The sequence below is a fragment of the Chionomys nivalis genome, chromosome 4 (genome assembly GCF_950005125.1).
Source record: "Chionomys nivalis chromosome 4, mChiNiv1.1, whole genome shotgun sequence".
Taxonomy (NCBI): Eukaryota; Metazoa; Chordata; class Mammalia; order Rodentia; family Cricetidae; genus Chionomys; species Chionomys nivalis.
Genome location: NC_080089.1, coordinates 91,433,780 through 91,451,585, shown reverse-complemented (window position 1 = coordinate 91,451,585; position 17,806 = coordinate 91,433,780). Strand labels below are relative to the sequence as shown.

General features: G+C 41.5%; 1 protein-coding gene across 1 annotated transcript in view; it reads right to left on the bottom strand.

Annotated features, from left to right (window-relative positions):
• Slc9a9 (solute carrier family 9 member A9) overlaps window positions 1–17,806 on the bottom strand; it is a 544,273-nt gene that overhangs the window by 496,455 nt on the left and 30,012 nt on the right. Inside the window, exons 3-4 of the mRNA XM_057767041.1 lie at window positions 5,845–5,922; window positions 4,331–4,407 (exon numbers count right to left, since the gene is read on the bottom strand). Of these exons, the coding sequence (XP_057623024.1) occupies window positions 4,331–4,407; window positions 5,845–5,922 (155 nt within the window). The remainder of the gene's footprint in view (window positions 1–4,330; window positions 4,408–5,844; window positions 5,923–17,806) is intronic.

Here is a 17,806-nt window from a genome sequence, read left to right as displayed (position 1 = left end):
CCAGATAAATTATCAAGAGTCCAGTAACATTAAAGACGTAAAGTATATTCTAGCTTCCTTCTAGCTGCCTCCAGTGAGAGATGGAAGGTTTGGTTTCTTCTATGCAGTCATATTTACAGCTAATTCTTAAATACCCAGATTTCATAATCATTAGCTATAATGAAAAATGTATGAACTTGAAATCACTGGAGTGCTAGTCTATCAGGCAGGTGCAGTGACTCAATGCAGAACGCGAGTGCTGTAGCGAGCTGTATTAGGAGGATATGGGGCTGCTGAGAGTACGCACTCTGGGGTCTGGCAGGCTCTACCAGTCACTACTATTTGATTGCTGTGTAGCTTTGAGAAAGTCTCAGACTTGGCAGCCTTGTACCCAAACGTAAGTAACAACAGCGGTTATCTCATGAGGTTATTGTTATGATGATATGAGATAGCATATGTGAAAAGCTTATCTCAGCACCTGGCATGAGAGAACAAATTCAAAATGCTAGCTGTTCTTTCTATAAATATTTCTGGTATTGTACAGTTGGTTTAAATTCTCCATTAACAGAGAAACTAAAGAGAATACCAGTCTCATTGCTCTTATAAAAGTATCTTGGACCAGCAAGATGGCTCAGTGAATAAAGGTGCTCATCATCAAGCCTAACAACCACGATTAGATCCCTGAAATTCACATGGTGGAAGAAGAGCCATGGTATGTGGGAGTCTACACACACACATACATAGTTTAAAGTTTAAATGAAGTTATGCCACCTGGGGTGATAATATTCTTCTCCAAGGGCCATAGACTACCAAATAAAAATAATCATAGTCCTAGGCAAGAGAAACTTCTTTTTGAGTTATTGGTCAAGGGAGTCCAAGAGACACCCAATAAACAACACAGGCATTACACTGTATTTTTGTTGCCTCCTGGAATTTGAATGTAAGTCTCTATGGCTGAAGATACCATACTTTAGACACAGGACTTGAATGATTCAGTGGGATCTGATGTGGAAACCTTCCTAAGGATAAACCAGAAGGTGCTATGCAGGATGCCAAAGAAGAAAAGTAATCAAAAGTCCCAACTAGCTGTAAAGCAATAATCCACAACAGTGACTAGGATGGCAATATATTAAGGTGCAATAGTGGCACTTATATCTTGGAGGTAACCAAAAACTTTCTTATTGCATTTCAGGCATGCTCAATAGGATGGAATTAATGCCTAATACTGTAAACCTAGCTGACTAGGCATGGCTGGAGATGTCATGGTCCATAAAGGAGAATCTACTCTCTTTCTTAAACCATTTCCCTAATCTAATGTAACTTCTAACTGCATTCTAAATAATTAACCTTACACCCACAGAAGAGTACAGCTCTCATTCCTCACCAAAGAAGCTTGGGTTTTACAGTGGATGGAGACCATTACAGAAATCTACAACTTGTCAAAATACAGAGAACAACTGACTGTGAGCTGTGCAGGCCAGCAGATAAATCCACAACACGACTCGTACACTTGAGGCTCCAGGAAGTTTGTAGAACATGGGGTGGAAAGACTGTAAGAATCAGAGGACTAGGGCATCCACTGTGTCTTATGATGAGATGCCAAACCCACAATCTCAAAAATATGGTCATTTAAATAATGCCTACACAATGTCAACACCAGTTAACATGCCAACGTGAATGGAGGGAATCTCACAGGCCACACCTCTGGGTGAAGAGCTATATGCAATTAATGGCTGCTATTAGAAAGAGATTCAGTCTTCTCTGTGGACAAGTTCCTGACGGTTATCCAACCCTCAGTGGTCAGTACTAAACACAGATACATATGAACAATACAAAATGGGAGCCAGGCAGTGGTAGCGCATGCCTTTAATCCCAGCACTCAGGAGGCAGAGGCAGGCGGATCTCTGGGAGTTTCAGGCCAGCCTGGTGTACAAGAGCCAGTTCCAGGACAGGCTCAAAAGCTACAGAGAAACCCTGCCTGTCTAGGAAAACCAAACCAAACCAAACCAAAAAAAAAAAAAAAAAAAATGGATTCAGCAAGCCATATCTATATATTCATACATACATAGATGAAACAAGAAAGAAGAGGTCATGAACTTGGGAGAGATATGGGGAGACCCAGGAGGAGCTGGAGTGGGGAGAGAGTTATAAAAGATGTAACTATGGTACTTGTGTATAAAATCTTAAAAAAAATCAAAAAGAAAGCAGCCTGCAAGATTTTTGTGACTCCTATTACGCATGATTTAAACAAGGAGCGTAGTTTTGAAGATTTTCCCAGAACTACACTTCTCCTCAAATCACTACTTAAATTTTGGTTATGCACATAGCATCCAGTAGAAGAAGCCAAGTGCTGTGAAACACACCTTGAAGCTCAGCTCTTGGGAAGCTGGAGGGCTGTGACAAGTTCGAGGCTAGACTTTTCTACGAAGCTAACCTTGGCTAACCTGAATGAACTACACAGTGATCCTTCCTCCCCTCCCAAATTAAATCCTAATTGCAGTAAGTGAAAATGACCATATCTCTTAAATTGGAACATTCTGGAAAAGCTATATCATGCACACCATGCATGGTTCCTTCTACTTTTTAAGGACTATTTCAGACCTAAGAAAAAAATAGAGGATCTTAAGAAATTAAAGTATAAAATGTAAATACATGTAAATATACTTAAAATTAGATGATATAAAAAGGGAACAGGATATTAATGAAAACTAATTATGCTATAATTAAGTACTGTCTAGTTGTTTTGAAACTTCATCCATTATAAAACTCAGATCCCCATAATACAGACCCATTAAAATTGATGTTTGCTATGAACCAACAAATGCCTGTCGAGAGGCCATGTATCTCAGAACCCTCTGTGAGTCTGGTACGGTGCTGAGGGGTGTAGGGAGGTCAAGAGCTACACTCTACTGGGTCACGAGCTAAGCTTTGGAGTTCTGTCTTGACCGTGACCCTGCTTCTCACTGATAATAACCCTGGCCTAATTAGTCAGTCTGTCAAGATGCTTTCTCTTCAGACTGAGCAGGTTTAATGGCGTTCAATGATTTTTAAGGCCCTTACCAGTTTCAAAACTTACATAATCGAGCTCCTGCATACACACATGGGTCATGGAGGCCTCCCCGAACCGCTCTGTGAAGGACCAGGCGCGCTGTACTTGTCAGGTCACAGGCAGTTTAAGGGCCACTCAAGAGTCTACGTGTGATGAGTTTTCACTTACGCAGGCTTCCACTGGCAGCTAAAATCTTCAGCTGCCGCCCCACCTTAGCCATGCTATGCATTTTCACAGAGTACAGAGATCAGTGGCTCTCACTCTTAACTAAACAAGTGTTCGTCACAGACTCTCCCTGCTCTTGGGTTTGCGCAGAGCCCCGAACACCTCCTCGGCTCTGGCCGGCACACACAGAACACCTCATAAGAGAAAAGCTGGAGGCGAGACTGGTATGTGCGCTCAGCATCACTTTCTTGGTTAGAGTGTTGAGAAATGCAGAGAGTAAAACAATAAATAAATAAACAAACATGTAGAGTTGGCGCGTCTCCTGGTTTAAGATGGATACATCATCAAAGCCGCAGCACCTGAACGTCTGTCTGCAGAGGGCTATCATTTTCATTTCTGGACACATTTCAGCGTGTTGGACCTCTTTTGCTTTATGGTGAGCTGTGTGCCAGAGTCGCTGCAGTTAGACTCTGGACCAGCAGCATAACCAATAAATATACTGAGAAACAAAAAAGCTCAGATTCTATAGAGTGGCAACCACAAAGTCACCCCAGACATTTACAGTTCTGCTGGAATTTGAGTTACCTGTTTCAAACTCCTTGCTTATAAATTTCCGTTTAGAGGAAGATGCTTGGCATATAGTCACTGCTACATTTCTGTCAAATATAGGTAAGGCCTTACAAAGATGATGGGAAAATGCATTGATACCATATCCATTACTCAAGCTAAGTAAGAATGTGGTTGGTTTCTCATAACTCAGGCCAAGTGGTGCACACACCCTAAATCCGAAGCACAAACTCACAGAGAAAATCCAGTCATCTAGTAGCAGTTTGCTTTGCTCTAAAGCCTTATGTTTGTCAGGAGATACAGAAATGTTGGACCATAGCTCAAAGAAATCTATCAAGACGTGATGTCTGAGGATGGCACTCTGTGGCACGAGGCTTGCCTAACATCTTAGATTCCCACTATGGTAATTCAACAAAACAGCTACAACACAAACCAAGTGAAACAAACCCAAATGAGATGCACTAAAAGAAAACACACTTGGTCCAAGAAGCAAGAGTCCAGGGGTCTGAGATCCCGTCCCAGACTGATGCCCTCCAGCCACCAAGAGCTCAGGCTCCGAATGTCACTTACCCTATGACCACACAGGAAATGGCTGTTCCCAAGAAGGCATATGTTAAAATGGATCCCAGGTTTTGAAAAAAGTGCCTCTGGGGAGAAACAGAAAATATTTCATAAAGTACATCTGCATTTCGTACTGAAACAGGAAGTAAGAATAAGCCTGGCCCTCATAGCCTCCCCTTCTCTCAGTATTTAGGCAAATCTGCTTGTAACCTCATCCTTAGATTTACTTCACCTGAGTATGAATCTAATCAAGTGATTTCTCCACAAATAAGGAGAAAAGAAAAGCAAAAAAAGAAAAAAAAATCTGAATGATGACAACAGGGGAAAGATAACCCACAGAACCACCTAGAACCCAGGAGAGGAACAGGCTGGGCCATGAATGGTCAGGGCTCTGGGACAATTACTTAATCGAGACACAGTTGTCAAGAAGGGTTTTGTAGACACAACACCTTTAACTTTCAAAATATTATTCTAAAAGACTTAAATGGCTTCTGACTTTCATAGAATATTCTGTGCTCTCCCCACCACACATCTTCTGAATGTGTTATAACCAAACACTAAAACCCTAGCTAAATAAACACTTCATGGGTTGAAAATGAAATGATGCCTAGCACTGAGGTAGGGTCTGATGAAAGATGACCCGCAAAAATCTAGCCTGAATCCTTGCAAATGCTTGCTTAGGGAAATTCCCTTCCAGACTTAGTGAGAGCGGAGTAGCCAGCGTTGACAGCAAGAGGGAGCCTGGAGTCCACAAAACAACAACAAAAACCCATCCGGGTCTGTAATGAAGAAGCTGCCTTACTGCAGGGTATGGCAGGCCAAAGCCCCAGGGGGTCTCCAAGGTGGGGACTAGGCAGCAGAGGAGTGGCATGATCCCTCTGTCCCACTCTGTGGTACAGCACCAGTCATCTAAGTGACAGGGACAGTCAGCCTGTGCCCGAGAACCGCCAGGCAGGAGCTCAGAGACTGAAAACTGTGGCTCTCCCTGTGAATAACCCCAGTCTTCCTGACTCTGCTCCCTGGTAACAAACCCAGTGGCAGCTAGAATGTGAGTGCTTGGGGCACATCATCTAGGATAACACTGTCCAATGATCGAATCGCATAGGTCATGTATGCATTGATGGATCTCCTACAGGGGCACATTAAATAAACCTTTAAAAGATGAAATGGAGCTTGTAAATGTTCTGTTTAACACAGTATATTCCTAATGCTATAGTTTCTTTATGAAATCAATATAAAATATTATCGAGATGATTTTCATTCTTTTTAAAATGCTAAGACTTTAATATCTAGGGTACATTTTGCATTTACAGCAAATCTCACTTTTAGACAAGCTATGTATGACTGAGCCCTGAGCATAGGTTTAATAGAGTTAAAAGAATTCTGAGAATGTCAGACTTGAACACTTACTGCATGATGCTGTTCCTACTGAATTGGAAATCCCGTAATATATAACTACTTCTCATTGGTGCTGGCCAAATTCTCTACTTAATGGTAAAAGAAGGGTGGCTGCCTAGGTTTACCTTCTTCAGACTGTATCCCGCATGAAATATAATGGGAGGCAGTAAGACGTTGAAGAAGATTTCTGGGTCAAATGTCATCTGCCAAAGAAAGACAAAAGTAAAGTTAGACACGTGTTTAGAAAACAGGTATAACACTTTTGCAAAGGTTATATGAAAGCTATATTGACATGCTATTAAATTAGCAAAGATAAAAATAAGAAAAACCATAAAATTAGAAACTTATAAGTATACCATCTTGTAAAATAATATTTAAATATATAATGTAGATTTTTTCATCCTGGTGCTAACAATAACACACAAAATTAAATATCAATAAAATTTCTCTAGGGAAGAAACTTGTTCTCTTAACTTGATTGTCTTTCCTAATTTTACTTTATTATCCTAGTTTTCGCTATACATCCAGAATAACTTGAACTCACAATCCTCCTGCCTCAGCCTCTCTAGTACTGGGATTATAGGGTAGGCATCACCATGCACACTCATTCCTTCATAATATGAACTCAAGCGTTTTTAATTATGTTTTACTTTTTCTTGGTTAAAAAGCTGTAATGCTCAAGTTTTTAGCTGATAACAAGTTTTTAGCTGATAAAGTATTTCTGAAATAAAAGAAACTGAAATTTGGTTTTCATTTTCTCTATTTTATTCTCCTCCAAAGTTTAAAATATATTTCCAAACTGAAGAAAACACGCTTGAAAATGAAAATGCATTTTCTAGCATTTATACATTGCTTTTTACTTGTGTTAAAACAAACTTAGCCAAAAAGTATGATTTAATGTGAAATATAATGAAATGAGATGTGAGAATTTTTGAATCCAGTCTCTACTGCACATGTGACAAGTTGCAGAGCGTTCATTTGACTTCTCAAACCATCCTATACTAATCCTCATCTTCTCCTCTCTCCCTCTTCTTCCCTCTCTCTCTCTTCTTCTTCTTCTTCTCCTCCCCCCCCCTTTCACACACACACACACACACACACACACACACCACTCACTGCATCCCTAAGACCCACTTACCTTTAGGATTTTCATCCAAATCCCTCAGACACCCCTCTGGTGGGGGTGACATATCAGATATCCTGCATGTCAGATACTTACATTATGATTCATAACAGTAATAAAATTAAAGTAGCAATAAAATAATTTTATGGTTGGGTCATCATACCTGAGGAACTGTGTTAATAGGTCATGGCACTAGGAGCATTGAGAACCACTGCTCTAGAACTTGTCACTAGGTGTGAAGGCAGACAAAACTGACTGATCAAGATCCCTGTTAGCTAAACTGACCAACAAACTTTCCAATGGACCAAGAGTTGTGTGAAGAAATCCAGATCATGACACCCAGCAGGCCCTCCTGGGGGCTCTTTGAGGAGGTAACACTCAAGCTGATAGGAAAAATCATAAAAAGGCACAAAGCGAAGAAAGATAACCCAGGTAAAAAGAATAACACTTGCAGAGATCTGAGGCAAGGAGCAGAATGCCAAGGCTGGAGTGGCTAGGTCAGGGAAGCCAGGCGGGAGCATGGCCAAAGAGGCCAAAGAAATGAAAGATGAGACTTATGGGAATCTGGATAGAAGAGTCTCAGGAGAAAGTTGGGGCACAAATGAGATAGATCTGACGTCATGCTTCAGGTCAGTGCGCTCAACCTTCCTAATGTTGTGAACCTTTGAGACAGTCTTTCATGTTGCGGTGACCCTCCAATCATAAGATTATTTTGCTGTTACTTTATAGCTGTAATTATGCTACTAATAAGAGTCAAAATGTAATTATCTGATATGGGATCCTTGTGAAAAGGTTGTTTAACCTTCAAAGGGGTTGCGACCCTCAGGCTGAGAACCACCGCTTTAAGAGATGCAGTTGGTGACAGCTGCAGAATCCAGGCCTGGTGCTGGGGAAAAGACAGCCTCATTTGTAGGTGCTGGGAGACAGGATGGACAGTTGACAGACAGGTGGTGAGGAAGACAGGAAAGGAAGAGTCATTTAGGCCCTTGTTTGCTTCTCTAAATATATATATCCACACAGACATACACACACACACACACACACACACGGGGGTGGGGGGGGAGAATATCTTGCATTATGTGTTTTGTGCATTGCCTCACTCATAAAAGTCGCTCTGAATCCAGCAATCTCCACAGAGAGTAAAGTTGGTGATGCTCACCCAATGCGTAAAATGAGCTACCCATTATTTTCGAAAAAGTTAGCCTAGTTCTGCCAGAGTTTATGCTTGATAATTCATTCTTGGTTCTTAAGACATCTTCCCTTTGCTTTAGAAATTCAGTAACGGACAACATTAATGTTATAATTTCATTTTTTTTAAGTCTCCAAGCTGCTGGCTTTTAGTGTATGAAAGAGGCAGTAAGTCAAAAGGCCCAATCTCAACCCTAAATCCCTTATGCTATAGAATCATCATTATCTAGGTTACCTAGCATAGTTGTAAGAGTGTGGGCACTAACAGCCATGCTGCCTAGGTTCAAATCCCATCTCCTTGGCCTGGATGGCTGTTCATCTTCTTGGTGCCTTGATTTCTTTATTGTACAACAAACCCAATAATATGTTGTGTACAGACAAGGAAGTTATAAGGATTAAGAGATGTCGCCTGGGCCGGGCGGTGGTGGCGCACGCCTTTAATCCCAGCACTCGGGAGGCAGAGACAGGCGGATCTTTGTGAGTTCGAGGCCAGCCTGGTCTGTAAGAGCTAGTTCCAGGACAAGCTCCGTAGCTACAGAGAAACCCTGTCTCGAAAAACCAAAAAACAAAAAAACAAAAAAACAAAAAAACAAAAAAACAAAAAAAAAAAGAGATGTCGCCTGTAAAGCCCTATACCACAACCTGGTACCCAGTTAGCAATTTCTAAGCATTCATTACTAATAAAATAAAATCTATGACTAAGAAGTTTTAAGTAATGAACCTGTAAGAAGGTTCAGTGGGTGTCTTAGTGAGGGTTACCATGACTAAAAGCAACTTGGGGAGGAAAAAATTTATTTTGCTTAGGTATCCACATCATTGCTCATCATCAAAGGAATTCAAAACAGGACTCAAGCAGGGCAGGAACCTGGAGGCAGGAGCTGATGCAGAAGCAAAGGAGGAATGTTGCTTACTGACTTGTTTCTCATGGTTTGGTCAGACTGCCTTCTAGAACCCAGGACCACTAGTCCAGGAACAGCATTACCTACAATGGGCTGGGTTCTCCTCCATCAGTCATTAATCAAGACAACACTCTAACAGCCTGATCTTATGGAGGCATTTCCTTTTTATTGTTCTTTTATTCTATTCAATTAACTGTTTTATTCATTTTACATACCGAGTGTTGCGGGAACTCATTCAGCCAGTAGCCTTTAAGATACTGGTCCACTTTGTGTGTGATCTCATGTACTATAAATGCAGACAAAAAGCATGCACAGTCCTATGTGCAGCTGGATTCAGTTCCAGTTCTCAGCGCACAGAGAGGACTGCAGATCGTTACCCTTACTGTGAGTTTATCCCCAGATAAGTAAACCTTAGTTATACTCCATTCCAGGCTATTGTGGAACTCCTTGGTATGACAAGAAATTGGTGCCCAGTGTGGGGCACAGTCCCCACTCCCCATTTCCTCCCCCACATCCCATTTACCCTCCACCCCATTCACTCCTCCTCTGTCTCCATTCAGAAAGAGGCATGGACTTGAACAAGGCCTGGCACATCAAGCTGAGGTTCCATCCTCTTCAGATAACTTTAGCTTGTATTGAGTTGGCATAAAACTATCTGGCGCAGTTGGTAAAGGTATTTTTGGCAAAGTTTGATGATCTGAGTTCAATATCTGGGATGCACATGCTATAAGGAGAAAACCAATTCCCACAGTTAGCCCTTGATCTCCACTTGTGTGCTGTGACATACATATACACACTAAATACATAATAAATGTAATAAAATATAATTACAAATATGAAAATAGAAAACATTTTATAAATATATATAGTATATATATAAATATATATACTATAATTACATTTATAGCATAAATATTAAAAATATAAAATTACAACCTGCTTGGTCTGTATGTTGTTACTTATATGTATACTTTCAGGGCTGACCATTTGTTACCAGATAAGCAATAAGTATGCTCTTCCCTGGGAAAGACTGTTTCTATACTAAAAAGCAACAACAACAAGATCTCCTCTATTACCAGGATCTCCTGACCGTTCCACATCTGTGTAAAGTGTGGGCTGAGATTATAATGCTCCCTCTAGGTTGACTCTTCCTGAGATGGTCACCTACACTCTAATTGTTCTAGATTTGCATGGCAGCTGTAAGTGTTCCAAGCAGCGGAGCCTTGCTGAAGCTAGAGGGGTGAGCATACAGCTGTGAACATCTGGAAGGTGGAAGCTAGGTGGCAAGACCTCCTCACCTTTGCCTCTGCAGCTTTCCTGCAGAAACCAGGCTAACTGTGGAAGCAGAACTTTTCACTAATCAGAACAGCCCACTCTCTGCACACAGGTTAACCAATGCACCAATGGATTACAGTTTCTGAAGCAGCCAGATGAAACTGGCAGGCTGAGAGAGGCACACAGCACAGGGGGATTTATTTGTGTATACAAACAGATTTGTGTTCCTCTTAGCCTAGCTCGACGCTTAGTCGCTGCTAAATCAGAGTTCTGGGATTGACTCCAATCTGGGCAATTTCTCAGAAATAGCTGGATTTGCCATCGGCCCAGCCTCCGTTGGAAATCCAACGTGTCATATTCCTGAGACTTATACTCCAGTCGTGGCCTTGATAGTGAGGTGGCTGTCAGGGGTAAACTATACATCTTTTAAATTAAAATACTGATGTGTGAGTGGAGGGGGGGTGCGTGTGTGGGTGTGTGTGGGTGTTCCCTGAGCAGAAAGTAAAGAAGAACAGAGAGCCGAAATGCCCATCAAAGAATTTACACAATTTACATGCAGAACAGACCCTGCCCATCAGAACTTCATGTGATCAGAAACTGAAGTGTGGCCACTAGCCACATGGCAGGCTGAGCTCTTACTCTGAAGGACTGAATTTTTACCTCTCACATTGGTAGTGACTAGTGGCAGTCAGACAGCACATTAACATTTACACAGTTAGCAAGATTCTACTTTCACACCATTTTAGTTTCCAAACGTTATGTTTCACTCTTTGAGATGTGGCTGATTTAAAACAACAGATCTGAGACTTTAAGATCCAAGCATTATCTACATTTCAAGAAAATAGACTTTGAAACATCGGGATTAAATCTTAATGATAACACGAGGAGAATAAAATATCAGCATGTTCACAACAGTGGAGTCTATTTGAAATGCTATTTTTCACATGTACCAGTATTTGACTAGAAATGGCCCATGAGTATGTTCCCAGAGATAACAAACTAGAAAATTTCCAAGGACAGAAAGAATATTCCAAGCTTAATTCTTGAGGCTTCAGAAGGTTATAGATACGAAACTATATTTGGGCTTGAGCAAGCAATGACTCAAGATGACTTGTCTGGGAAGAAATTCCAGTGTTCTACCGACCTACTAAGTAAATAAACACTAAAAGAACCACACTGGTGAAGGACTATGATTGATGTGACCTAGTCCTTCCAGCGACTTGTTTTAAAAACAGTATTCCATCACATCTGACAACATTCTTGAGTGGTAACTGGCAAATGCAATTATCCCTGTTTTCCAAAGACAGAAGAAGAAATTAATGGCATGCCCAGTGTCCGTCAACATGACAGGAACATCACTGGGAATTGACTGTGTATGTATTGGCCAACTAAATGCATACTTACCAAGGGAACTAACTTCATATAACTGAGAAAGATTTGGGACTAAGAACTCGACTTTTGTTATTCGGAGAATAGTTGATTACTTAGGACAAGTCAAAACAGATAGCCGAATGGCATGTCCAGTCATCTTCAGTTTTATCACTGGAAATTTAGCAAGCCTCTTATTGTAAGGAAGATGAAGATACATTGCATAAGAGATCGATTCCCCGAAGGCTATAAGCAAAGAAAGGCAACAAACTGTACACCTGCCGCACAATGCCGTGAGGGAAACTTTAATTTGAAGTTCTCCAGTACAGAGACACCACTCTGGGAGGTCAAAGCATTGGATGAGCTAGGATTTGCGGTATCAATAGGAGTCTATCCATAGGCCTCCTATGTGCAGAGTCCTGCTCATTCATCAGCTATAGGACCCACAGGCCAGGGTCTTCCAAGCCACAGTGGAAGCAAGCAGCTCGTGGGAGTTCACTTACAACTGGAAGAAAGTAACTTAAAATATTTTAAAATACTAAAATAAGTGAAGCTATATTAAAAAGTAGAATTCGTGGTCTGCACGCATTTTTAGTGCAAATAGGAGACTTTAAAGGAAACTTGGATGACCTGGGGCACGTAGCCACAGGACACTCCTGGTGGTGGTTCTCGGGTATTGCTTGTCCTTTCTTCTACCCCAGCTTCACTTTAACTTCAACTACAGAAGTGAAAGAGCAGACTCAAAATACTTAATGAGACCATGCCATGACACTAATCAGGCGGCCTTGGTCTCCTTATTCAACTTCTCTGAGTTCCATTTCCTCATTTACACAGTAGGGCAGTGTCTACAAGCTAGTGGCCTCAGAGGATTAATGAATTTGCAGGATTCCAACCGTTATAGGTCTGAATCTAAATGAAAGAAAATGCTAATGGTCTAGGAGCTGGAGACACAAGACATATCCACAGATCAGAAATTAACAAGGCAGAGGAACGGGGAGGAAAGGGGAGGTTCAATGGGTCCATGCCAACCCAGATTAAACCTCTCTCAAATCCACTGGTAATGAATTTGAATTCGATTCACTCAAAGATGAAGACAAATCAAGACACTTTTATAAGCACTATCAAACACTAAATGGCTAGTGGGAATACGAACTTGTATGATCTCTAAGAGATACAATTTGGCAATGGCTATGAAAATACTGTCCATCCCTCTTCAACTAACAACATCTAACCTGAGAATTTTCTTTTCTTCTGTAAATAGACTTGCATGCACGGGACCCCCACAAAGCAGAGAAGATGGTGGGATGACCCACGGCCTGGGTCGTCCATTGTGATATAATCCACAGCTGAAATTGATACAATTATTAGAAAAACTACAGAAGCAGCCTATAAGCGGATAAAGTTGCTTTCTGCCATTTGTCATCTCCAAAGGACAAGGGGCAGAACTGTATGACTGGCACGGGTAGCTGAAACTGCCCAAGACTCACACATCCTGACATGTAGACTGTTTCCTCGTTGTCAGGTGCCTTCTATGTCTGAGTTCCAACCAATGAATCCAGGGGGAAGTAATAAATACTCCTTCCAAGTGGGACCCCTGTCTTTGCTGTTCTCTCTCCCCACTCTATCCCTGAATTCCTCCTTACTCAGCTCACTTCTCATGCCCTCTGACCTCCCATCTACTTCTCTATTGGCGGCAGAATGAGGCCAACAGGAGAGACAAAGGACAGATGCTTCAATATCCCAACATATACTGTTGAATCTTTTAAATGCTGATTTATGTGACTGTCTCACCTACTCAAAGAATACAGTGTGTGTTTTCTTTTCTTTCTTTTATCCTTTATAAAAAATAAGTCCTTTGAGATTAGTTTGCAGAGATCAAAGTTGAGCTGGGTAGAAGGAAGACACTGTCAGTCTGCAGTCACCAAAGCCAGCACAAGGGACTGTCAGTGCTAAAGGAGGTGGCTGTGACAGAATGAGAAGAAACAAACCCAGGACACAGCTATTCACTCAACGAGGATTTGCTTAAAATAAACCAGGCATATGGCAGGGAGGATTAGCAGGGCTTAGGGTTGAAACAGAGAGGTAAAAATGAAAGAAAAGAAAGAAGAGACCTACGGCTTTACACCTGGATGAGTGACAGAGAATGTGGCTGGGGACCTGCTGACTTGGTGTGGGTAAGAGGGTCAGGACCCCCCAACACCTCCCCAAGGCCTTGCGAGCCTCAGCTTACTGAGACTGACTGTCTGGAACACGTGGAGAAGTGTTCTTGATGGCAAGATAGAGCCAAGGAGAAAGATTCCATAATCACCGAAGTGCGGCAGGGTCTCTGCAGAGTGATTGTCATGGAAAGAAGAGGGACAAGGCTGGGAAGAGAGAGAGACACAGAGAGACAGACCCATACACACAGAGGGATATAGAGAGAGACAGACAGACACAGAGATGGAGACACACACAAAGAGAGACAGACGATAGAGACAGATGGCGGGACAGAGTGACAAAGAGCTCAGCTGTAGAAAAGTCCAATAAAGAGCTACAGAGAGTTGCTGCGGCTGGATGCAGGTGCCAGCTCCAGTAACAGATGCGTGGGGAAGCTGGGGCTTTGTGTACATAACCTCGTTCTCAGAATAATTTCTTAGCACCACATCTGGAACACATTTCCCCCAGCTATTCACGATGTATGTGAAATTCAATCGCTTCAGACAGGGCCAAGAACACAAACTTTAGAAACGAACCGTGCTTTTGCTAGGGATGAATCTCTGAACTGGGCTGGGAAGGGACTGAGCCCACCATGCCCAGGTACGGAGAATGCGATGTGAAGACTGGGATTTCGTGGTTTGGAAGCATAGACTGATCTTTTCGGTTGACTCCAATGGGCACAGGGGTTATGAAAGAAGGGTGTGCTGAAGAAGCAGGTGCGGTGGGCTCTGGACCCCTCTCTCAGGGAGTGGGTGCCTTTAGGGGCCTGGAAAATAGCAACTGGATATAAAGGGGGAGAAGTAGCGGGGTGGGGGGGGATAAAGGGACAAAGATGATGAGCAGGGAAGAAAGAGAAGAGTGGGGGCTGGGCTGGAGGGAGGAGTACGGCAAAATTAAGATGTTGAATGAGCTTAGGAAATGAAGCAAGTGGTAAAAGCAACATTGCAAATAAAGAGTGAGCTGCTGATTGTCTTTGAATCCGTGAAATCCTACTCGGGGCGTTAAGACTGTGGCTTGGCCACATTAAGGGATGATTATCCATGTAGGAAATACTCTTCCATTTCCCCAGATTTTTATGCAGAATCCCTAAATCTTAAATGTAGTGGGCACTTGTCAGAGAGTTAGGATGTGCCTTACATAGGCTAGCGATGATGGAAACGGAGCTGGCAGAGAGAGGCATCTGTACAGGAGCTACTGTGTATGGGAGGCAATGGGAGGAGGGTGCTTGTCCTGCGCATGCCCAGCATCTACCACCACTCAACTTCTCTTCCTGCCAGAGCTGAGGCTCCCTTCCTGCCTGGGCTCAACCTCCCTTCCTGCCAGGGCTCAGCTTCTCTTACTGCCAGGGTTCAGCTTTTCTTCCTTCCTGGACTCAACCTCCCTTCCTGCCAAGGCCCAGTCCTTCTTTCTGCCAGGGCTCAGCCACCTTTTCTGCCTGGACTCAACCTCTTTTCCTACCAGGGCTCAGCCTCTCTTCCTGCCAGGGCTCAACTTCTCTTCCTGCCTAAGCAGTTTGACTTTGCCTGCTCTATACCCTGTGAGGCTGTGTCAGGCTTTTGCCGAAGGAAACGTTCCTCTGATAAAAATTATTAGAATTTCTAGCCTAAACCTGAACCCTGGAGCAATCAAGGCATACATGTCAAATCCTGGCCACTTGGGGGCAGCACTGGGCTGGGAAATTCTAAGCTAGAAATTATTATCCTTTATTTTATTTATATATTAATTTGACTTCAAGATTCTTTTGGGGGTGGTGATCTTTTAGATAGGACTATGTAGCTCTGGGTAGTTTGGTACTATGTAGCCAGGCTACTTCAAATGTGCTGCAAGTCTCCTATGGCGACCTCCCAATAGCTAAGACGGCAGGCATGCATTGCCCCACATACCTCTAGAAAGTGTAAGTGTATCTGGTTGATATCCATCTTCATCTCAACCAGTAAGCAAGGCACGCCTGGAAGTCAGGGTCCTCTCCTTCCTCAGCTGTATTCTTTAATTCTGCATGTATCCATAAACAATAATCAGCACTATACATTGTCTATGTTCTAGGAATCTGGTAAATATCCTTTTGTGCCTTGGTTTCTACATATGAGATCGGTTTTAAATTTATCTATGCTAATGAACATGTGGATCTTATCTATTTGCTTAAACTGCCTTGGAACATTCTACTGGAGGATAGATCCAGATTTTCTTCTCTGACAGGCTGATTTATATCTTCCGTCAACACAAAATACTGAAGAAGATATTCTTGTACTTATGCATTGGTATACACTCAAAAACCTTTCTAAGCCGGGCGGTGGTGGCGCATGCCTTTAATCCCAGCACTCGGGAGGCAGAGGCAGGAGGATCTCTGTGAGTTCGAGGCCAGCCTGGTCTAGAAAAGCTAGTTCCAGGACAGGAACCAAAAGCTACAGAGAAACCCTGTCTCGAAAATAAAAAAAAAAAAAACCTTTCTAGATGTGGACTGTTAAGCAGTAGGCAACGTGTACTGCCCCTTTATAGATGTTGCAACTGAGACCTCATTTACACACCCACTGGAGAGCTGGAGAGTTTCAGACTATTTTCCCACGTTCAAGCCAACACTATGGTTGATCATTTTCTAATTTGTTGGAGTTGGAGGTTTGATCAATAGTAAACATCACATTGTCTACTTTGTTTCCATTATTAATGAAATAAGTATATTTATTTTGCTTGTTGAGCTTTTATGATATTTCTTCAGGGTAATTCCTGATCATATCTTTATCCAATTTGGTTTTCCTTATTGATTTGTTTACTTGAAGAATCTGATACAAATCTGTTTACTTACTTATATTTCAAATACATTCTTCTAGTCTTATCATCTCCTTCAATAATTTGTTTTTGTGACATTGTTGACAGTCTCTTACATAATTTCAATGTTGTGAAATGTGTGAATTTTTATATTATTTTAGTTATAGGAATGGTTTTATTTTTCCATATTCTAATAGTGTAACTACATTTTCTCCCCAGTTTTTATCATTTTTTGTATTGTATTCTACAATTAGGTCTTTAATTCTCATGAAATTTATATGTTACAGACATGAAATGGGGAATCAGTAATTTTCTTTCTGTCATATGGAGAGCCAATTGTCCCAGGGAAGGCCCTAGTTTTTCCTTTTCCCACCGATTTCTGTTGGGTTTGCGGTCACTGTCAAGTGCTTTTTTAAAGATACAGAAAGCACTTATTTCAATAAATATTTCATGCCTGCCATTGATAGATGGCCCACTTAGTGCTCCAGAAGATAGGGAAGGCTTTGGCTAGATGGCATACACTAAAATATCACTCACACCAGTGAAAATTTAAAAAGAACACAAATATCAAATGTGAGTCTGTCTACTACACTCGAGTTTCTAAACATCTGAGAAAAGGTTTAAGTTTAGGCAAAAATAGGAAGGAACAAAGTTTTAGATCCTGTCTAAACTTCCTAGAAATACACACACTTAATAAGAGAGCCTAGACATCTAAAATTTTCCGTGGTGGTTGTATAATGTAGAATTATTTGGACTCTTTCCTTTCAAAATACACATTTCTATTTAAATGAGCCTTCTGTGATATTTCCTGGAAGTTATAGAGAAAATGTAATAAAATTCATATCACAAATAATAACAACTCTACAGATTACAAATTGGAACAACAAAGAATGAAGCGAGTACCTGTATATCTACCACTTATCAATTCTTCATAATAATTAACAAATATAACAAATTATATTTCCATAATGCTGTTTTGATTTTCAAACTTTCTATATACATAGCAACTCAGTTTTTCTTCCCAACAACCTTTCCAGTTAAATCTTGCAATTGCCTTGTTTTTACAGATGTGGAACGAAAGCCCCAGTATGTGATTTGCCCAAAGTTACATACCTGGTAAGCAACATGGCCCAGATTCAAACTTTAGATTCCAGCAGGTTAGCTGACAGCAAAAGTGACTTCAGTGGAAGAAAGAATAGTCAGTACAGTGAGCACTTGCTCAACTCCTGACATTAGTTTAAGTTCTTTGTGTGCTTTGTTTGTTTGTATGTAATT